The sequence below is a fragment of the Sorghum bicolor genome, chromosome 9 (assembly GCF_000003195.3).
Source record: "Sorghum bicolor cultivar BTx623 chromosome 9, Sorghum_bicolor_NCBIv3, whole genome shotgun sequence".
Taxonomy (NCBI): domain Eukaryota; kingdom Viridiplantae; phylum Streptophyta; class Magnoliopsida; order Poales; family Poaceae; genus Sorghum; species Sorghum bicolor.
Genome location: NC_012878.2, coordinates 45,553,454 through 45,561,588, shown reverse-complemented (window position 1 = coordinate 45,561,588; position 8,135 = coordinate 45,553,454). Strand labels below are relative to the sequence as shown.

At 41.6% G+C, this 8,135-nt stretch overlaps 1 protein-coding gene across 1 annotated transcript; it reads left to right on the top strand.

Annotated features, from left to right (window-relative positions):
* Window positions 1,889-5,529, top strand: LOC8062704 (thiamine pyrophosphokinase 1). The gene is made up of 6 exons (XM_002440932.2): window positions 1,889-2,201; window positions 2,341-2,437; window positions 3,701-3,773; window positions 4,622-4,723; window positions 4,815-5,064; window positions 5,160-5,529. The coding sequence occupies exons 1-6, from the start codon at window positions 2,006-2,008 to the stop codon at window positions 5,273-5,275; spliced, it is 834 nt and encodes a 277-aa protein (XP_002440977.1). The 5' UTR covers window positions 1,889-2,005; the 3' UTR covers window positions 5,276-5,529.

Below are 8,135 nucleotides of genomic sequence, written 5' to 3'. Positions count from 1 at the left end.
GTACTAATAAGTGTACTTAAATTTCCCATGTGATATATAATTTCTAGTATATTCCTTCAGTCCTAAAAAAACCTAAGGTAAATGTGGACAAATGTTTGTCCAAATTTTTCCCTATAATTATACTGATTAAATAATTTACAGAAAGTATAGAATAGATCAGCAAATGAGAAACTACCTTATTGCCTCTCATTAAACAACTGGATTACTTGCTAATTGGATAACAATGATATCATTTGATATATCCAAGAGTAAATTGAGGCCTGTTTGGTAAGGCTTCCGCTATGAATTCCTCTTGCGGAGTAGTTTTTCTAGTAGATTTAAAACTGTTGTGAAAAATGTTAGGTAAAAAACCGGTTTCAATGAGATTTTTATAATAATTTGTATCAAATCTGTGATGAGGAGCTAGGAGAAACTTTTTTTTTGTCAGCCTTCTTTTACTTAAACATCTTTGGCTCCTCTAAGGTCCTTAATTATATGAAGTCATTTTTTAGATGGCCGGCTAATATGGATTCCTACAAGAAACCAGAGCCAAAGCTCTGCCAAAGAAGGTCTAAATACTGTTGCAGACTTGAGGATTGTTGGAATTACTAGGAAGACATGACAAATGTAAACAATGTTCATGCATCTAGAGTTCAAGGAAGAATTAAAGGGGCTAATGCATGATCTTCCAAAAAAATGATTTAATCTGGGGCATATTTTTAGGCTAGATAGTCATAAATTATTATTATTAATAATCAAAATATATATCTAGAAAAGCCAAAACAATCTATAATATTTATGATAATAATAATAATAATAAATTTAAAGTTAGTCGCGGTTTATATATTTTTTATTAAGAAATGGATCTAAAATTACAGGTAGGACAACACTAATGTGGGCATAGTATGGAGATGTTTTTAGTCTATCATTTTGCAACACCATGCAAAATTTTTTGGTAAAAAGATGACTATTCTCTATTTTAGATTTTAGCCTCTAGAGGCCAAAAAAAAAGTCCAAAAGAGCCTCAAGAGGTCCTCATGAGGATAATAAATTCTGCATTTTGGATGGAATTAAAAAAAACCCTATTCTTTTTTGGCATTTTGCATTTCATCATTCCAAAGTAGTTGGCACTTTGCATTTTACGGGGAACTAAACGCAAAATGCCAACTACTTTGGAATAATGGAATGCAAAATGCTAAATTTTTTAGGGTCATATTTAGTTTCATCCAAAATACATAATTTATTGCTCTCACGAGGGCTTCATGAGGCTCTTTTGAGTTCTTTTTTTGTCTCTCGGGACCAAAATCCAAATGAAGAGTAACCACTTTTGCCAAAAATTTTACATGATGTTTAGTTTTATTTTGCAAAATGATGAACTAAAACCCAAAATTTTTTAAATAGGAGGAAGGCCTTGTTTAGTTCACCCCAAAAACTAAAAATTGGTTAAGATTCTTCGTCACATCGAATTTTGCGGCACATATATGAAGCATTAAATTGGTCTTGTTTAGTTCCAAAAAATTTTTGGTTTTGGATACTGTAGCATTTTTGTTTTTATTTGTCAAATATTGTCCAATTATAGACTAACTATGCTCAAAACATCCATCTCGCGATTTATAAGTAAACTACACAATTAGTTTTTGAATCTAATTAGTTTATAATTAAATAATAATTGTTAAATAAAAATAAAAATGCTACATTACCTAGAATAAAAAAAAATCAAAAACTAAACAAGGCCTAAACACCCCTAACTAATCTCTGTCCTGGTCAAAGTCAAACATGCCTGATGTGTTCAAGCGGGCCTGGACCACGTGGTGGAGCAACTGCAAATCAATCGCCAGCGAGGCACGAGGCTGACCGGAAAACATCGTGATGTGAACTAGGACGGGCGGGCGGGCCTCATCAATGAGAAAACAGGCAGGCAGCTAGGCAAGGCCAGCAACCAAAGCATCACGCCAGCACGCCGCGTGCGACCCTCGAGCTTGAGCTTGACACCACCACCAGCACGCCCGCGTGCCTGCCAACTGCCATGGCTCCCACGGCGCCGACGCAGCGGCCGACGATGCGCCACTCCTCCGCGTTCCTCATCCCTCCTTCGCCCCCACCGTCCTCCTCGTCGCCCGCGCCTGGTCCCGATCCCGATCCCGACGACGACGACGCCACCGTCGCGCTCGTCGTCCTCAACCAGCCGCTGCCCCGCTTCGCGCCCCTCCTCTGGTCCCGCGGTACGCCGTCACGCCGATGCGGTGCTCTCCCCCTCCTCCTCTGAACTCGCTCCGTGCCTTCTCTACCGGCGGCACTGCAATACGTACGACGTCCCTGACTGACGCGCTGTCTGTCTCCGTGCCCCGGATGGATCATCAGCGGCGGCGCGGGTGTGCGCGGACGGCGGCGCCAACCGCGTCTTCGACGGCATGCCGGCCCTGCTCCCTGGCCAGGACCCCGACGAGGTCCGCACGAGGTAATCACGGCGCATCCCCGTCCGCAGTTTCTTCGTCCCTGGCGTGTCTGTCGGTTGCATCACAATCACATCGTGCCGGTTGCAATCTCTGCTCGAGTCTGCCGCCCGCGACTGCTTTGCCAACGCGTTGCCTGCTCTGCTCTGCTCTACTGTGTTGCTGCTGTGCGCGCATCTGATTCTGGACAAGCGTAAAGCCAGTTTCTCATATCTTCCAGAGTTTCAGTACAAAGGACTTTCTATTTTTCGAATAGTAAAATACTGGTGCTAGCGTTGGGAGTCACTTCGGTACAGATCACAACAGCTTCACGAGAGCTGTTGTGAGCTGTAACACTTGTTTTCAAAATAGCTTTACGGGTGAAGCTGTTTTTTCTCTCCTCTCACATAAGTTGGATGAAGCTGGAAAAAAGTAGCTTATTGCAGCTTCTCCCTCATTTCTCTCTCTCAACTATGCATGAAGTAGTTGGTGAAGCTATTTTGCCAAACAATTTTTCCAAAACAGCTCAGTTTCATCTAGAAAGTCACTCATGAAGCTATTTTCTAAAAAAACAGCTTCACTAGTGAAGTTGAGCAGCTTCACTAGTGAAGTTGAGCTGTGCCAAACAAGCCCTTACTGGGCCATCGGGGGAATTAAGACCTGCTTTGCTGTTTGTGGGGGTATAAACCCCTATACTCTTATGGGTCTATATGGGCCGCACCATCAGAGGTGGCTCGGCCCACAGGATGAAGACGTGCGGCGCACGACTGGTCGGCGTGCACCGCAAGACTATAAGATATTGTACCAAATAGAATATTTTGCTTGTAACTCTGTCCCTTCAGGATATATAAGGAGGGGCAGGGGTCCCCTAGAGGACAGATCATACACATTATTCTCTCAACACAAATCAATACAATCAGACGCAGGACGTAGGTATTACGCCCACACGGCGGCCGAACCTGGATAAAAAGCTTGTCCGTGTCTTGCGTCACCGTCGAGTTCGTAGCTTGCGCACCGTCTACCGATAAACTACTACCGTGGGCATACCCCAAGGTAGACTGCCGACCAGCTTTCGTCCACACTGTTACTATGGTTTCTGCATTCACTTAGGAATAGTTGTCTGCTATATCATGAAGGAATATGCTTAAACCACGAGAAACTTTTTCTTGTGTAAAGGTACAATGCTAAAACTAAAAGTTACTCCAAATTATATTTCGCCGCTGTGGGTTCTAAACAGCTATTATTGGAATTTCATTTCCATTACTGAGTTCAGTTATTTCTTTATGCAGTTACAAGCCAGATGTAATCAAAGGGGATATGGACTCAGTAAGACCGGAAGTGAAGGAACATTATTCTAACTTGGTAAGCTGCTTTAAATTGACATTCCTTATTCAAAACTCTATACATGAATGGAATAAACTATAATGTTTGAACCAGATCTTTTGGTGCATAGTCGAATGCTAGCTGATAAAATTTTCTCGGTAATTTGCCAAAATATGCAGTGCTCTGTTATGCTATTCCTTCGCTGTAGATATTACTGCAGTTATTTATGGTTTATTTATACACTTTGTTCATGCTAGAAAAAAATAATACCATGTTTGATTGTTGGGCTCTCAGTTTTGTGTGATTACGAACACCCTTAGCGGGTAGTGTGCTTGATAAAAGAATATGTGTTTACTGTTTACGTGCTCATTGGAAACGACTGCCCTCATTACAACTGCATGATAATAAGGACTACAGCAACATAGTTTAACTTATCTAGTGCCTCTTTTAGTTTCGGTGATCAAATTGGCATTTTCCTTGTACCAATCCTTGTTGAGGGAATGAAACAATGGTCTTGGAGCTGTACCCATCAAATGAAGGTTTATCCAAAAGAGGATAAATAACAGTATCCTTTTTTGTTCTGAGTTAGCATAGTATAGCTGGTGGCATCTAGTAAGATATGCAGCTAGCTGGTTGCGATTATAGTATCTGCTTTTATAATATAGTAATGGCGTTGATGATTCTTGTGACCTTGACATATTTTGTTGCTTCTGTCCTCCGAAAGGTGCATCTATATCATCGTATTCGTATCACAGATGTTCTTGTATTGATAGATCAGTATTATTGCATAAGAAATTGAATCTGTAAATTAGGGTCTTCATTCATGTATGGTCTTTCTGAAAACAAGATCCTTTGCTATGGTAATTCTCTTGTCATTTCAATTGCAGGGCACCAGAATTGTTGATGAATCACATGATCAGGACACCACGGATTTACACAAGTGCATAGCTTTTATAGCAGAGAATTATCCTGCCTCTAACAAATCTAACGTGAGATAATCCAACCCAAATACCCAATAACATTTTAATTAAAATAGTATGAAAGAACAATAATGCATCTCCATATATTTTTTTAATGCAGCTCAGCATCCTGGTCCTTGGAGCTCTTGGGGGAAGGTTTGATCACGAGATGGCAAACATCAATGTGCTTCATCTCTTCCCAAGCATCAATATCGTCCTCCTATCAGATGATTGTCTGATCTTTCTGCTCCCAAGAACACACACCCACGAGATTCACATCGAACGGTTGATCGAGGGACCCCACTGCGGGTTGATCCCCATCGGCATGCCCTCCACTAGCACAACAACCACGGGGCTCCGATGGAATTTAGGTTATCCTCGTGCTTATCCTGCATAGTACTTATACATGCTTAGCAACAACAGAGAAGTTGATGTTTACAACAACAACGTGGTTTCCTCTGTACAGATAATACCAGTATGAGCTATGGAGGATTGATCAGCACGTCAAACATCGTGGAAGAGGACAAGGTTACCGTCGCCTCGGATTCTGACCTTATCTGGACAATATCGCTCCGGAAGTGAATCTACTACACTAAGTATAGAAGTACCATTATGTACAGTTGTACACAAATGCAATGTTCCAGTTTTGTCTCATGTATTTCACACCAAGGTGATATATCTGACTTCCACCGGCAGAGAGGTGAATATATTCTGTTGCATTCGATATTGCAAACCTGATATAATGTTCATGTGTAATTTGGCAGTTCTGGTAACTAGATTCGGGATATGGCTTTGTGCCTTGTACAAAGTTCAACTATGGCCTTGTTTAGTTAAAAGTTTTCGGTACTGTAACACTTTCGTTTTTATTTGACAAATATTGTCTAATCACGAACTAAATAGACTCAAAAAGATTCATCTCACGTCACTACTACAGTCAGGTACAGCAGGGGCGGTTAAATATGCTCTGTAAGGGCGGCTGGCCCAGCCGTCCTTATGCAAACGCTCTTACAGTGGAACCAGCCGCCCTTACAGTGGCCCACTGTAAGGGCGGTTGGAAACAACAACCGCCCTTACTAGTGACCACTGTAAGAGCGGCTGGTGCTTCCAGCTGCTGTTATAGTGAGCATTAGTAAGGACGGCTTGTGTCTTAGCCGCTTCTATTGTCTGCATTTGCAAGGGCGGCTCAATCTAGAACCGCCCGTACAGTTAATTTTCAGAAAAAAATTACAATAATCAAGTTGACAGCACAGCACAGCACCACATACATATATACATATATAATCAGATTCTCAACATCACAGATTCACAACATAAATATCCATACATATACACAGCACCACATTTGAAGTCCAAAATGTTTTCAAGTCCATTACAAATCCATCCAAAAGAGTCCGGAATTTTTCAAATACTAATACAAATCGATCACAATCCATTCCAACAAGTTCACATGTAATCAACGACCTAGACATAGCCTATCCCACTGACGGAGGTGCTGGTAAAGAGGATTGCTACCTAAGTCGGAATGTGGGTTATGATAATCACCTTTGTAATAAACAACATAGTCCATTATAAAGTTGCAAAGGTCACCGACAATCTCTAAGAGGTCATCATCCCTGTAGACATCCCTTTTTAGTCCTTTTTCTTCTTTCCACAACAAGATCGTAAAAGACAAGTTTAGGTGAAGTGTAAAGAAGAGATTGCAAAGCTAAGTGAGAAATACTATGTTTTCATACTACAACCCACTAAGAGATTCAAACTTACCAATTTAGGGTGTCTCCTGTAGCCTTTTGTGTTACTGATGAAAGCACATACATAGTATCCACAATGGAGACTCTCTGGCCTTTGCTTGGGAAACTTTGTTTCAATTTGCAAATGGAGATGTCAAGTATAAGTACTGAAAAAATTAGTAATTTTATGCCAAACTAAGTCACACTTACCGAACATAGAGATTTGAAACACAAGTGGCTCTCCAGACCTGGATCATGCCTTCCTTTGTGATTCTTGACATAGGCCCTGAATGCCCTGTTTGAATGAGAATCGATGTGACTTACAGTATGCAGAAGTCGATATTAAAGTGAATCATATAAGGTTACTAGGATTACTAATTTGCTTACATAATGAGAATTGACATGAAGTCTTTATATGTGTGAGGGTCAAAATGTGCAGAATCACAAATTCATGCCATGTTCATCCCGACATCGACACCTATGACTATCTAGTGATTGCTACAACAATTTTAAATAAACACATAAGTACCTTTACATCAAAATAAGATAAACCGAACAATCGTTAAGTATACAATTAATCGAACTTACTTGAAGTGGTATGAAATCCATATTGTTTCGAAGTGTTGGAGATTCTTTAAACATACGGCAATCCACGCCACAACCTTAAGAGACTCTTCTCTTATTTTGGCCGCACGGATCTTTTCTTTCTCCGCCAACGTCCCTCCAGCAGCTAGCTGTGGCGCATCCAATTCCCATCTCGATGGGTAATTAAAATTTATTTGTGCTATAGGCTTTCGTTGAGCGTGTAGATTTCATAAAGTGTGCTTGCATTCTAAAAATCATGACGTAAGTTAGTTTTAGCAAAATCCAACTAGGTTACTTTCAGATCATATCAAGAGGAAGAGGACTTACAGGCACCAAGTGCGAATCAGATTCATCGACATTGAACTAAGGTGAAAGCATGATTGGATGTCGCTGAAGTCAAAGTCAATACCCGAAGCAGGGCCTCCAAATGTGCGAGCAGGTATTACTGCTTCCAACACATTCAGTTCTGTACGTGAAACATGCAAGTAGTACCAATCATGGAACCTTCTCATTCCATATGGCATCTTACACAAGATTCGGTTTGGTAGGAAACGTTTGCCTTTTACATATTCTTTCGGGCAATCCTTTGACCACTTGATGGTTTCAACATCTGGATACTTTGTTATCGTTGTGTAGTCTGAGGTGTCAGTGGGCATCCTGTAGGCAAATTTGTTCGGACCTTGGTTCTCAGGCTTGAACTGGTCATGAGCATACCCCTTGTACATACCCGAGACGTTCATATCCACAAAAGATTTTGACCCTGTTGACCTTATTATGATGGGGATCTTTTCACGAGCTTCACATACTAGAGGGAGTAGTTCTTCATGTGTCGGCGGTGCTTGTTGAAAAGTCTGTGCCATCTCATCATGGCCTTGCTCGGGGCGAGCTGGAGAAGGTTGTGGCTTAGGAGGCACATGTGGTGTCTCGTCATGCTCTGACTCGGCACGACCTGTAGAAGGTTTTGGGCTATGAGGCACATGTGGTGTCTCGTCACGCTTTGGCTCGGCACGAGCTGTAGAAGGTTGCGGGCTCTGAGGCACATGTGGCGTCTCATGCTCTGGCTCCGCACGAGCTACAGAAGGTTCACCTGTTTGAGGCTCATGTGGCGTCTCATCACGCCCTGGCTCGAC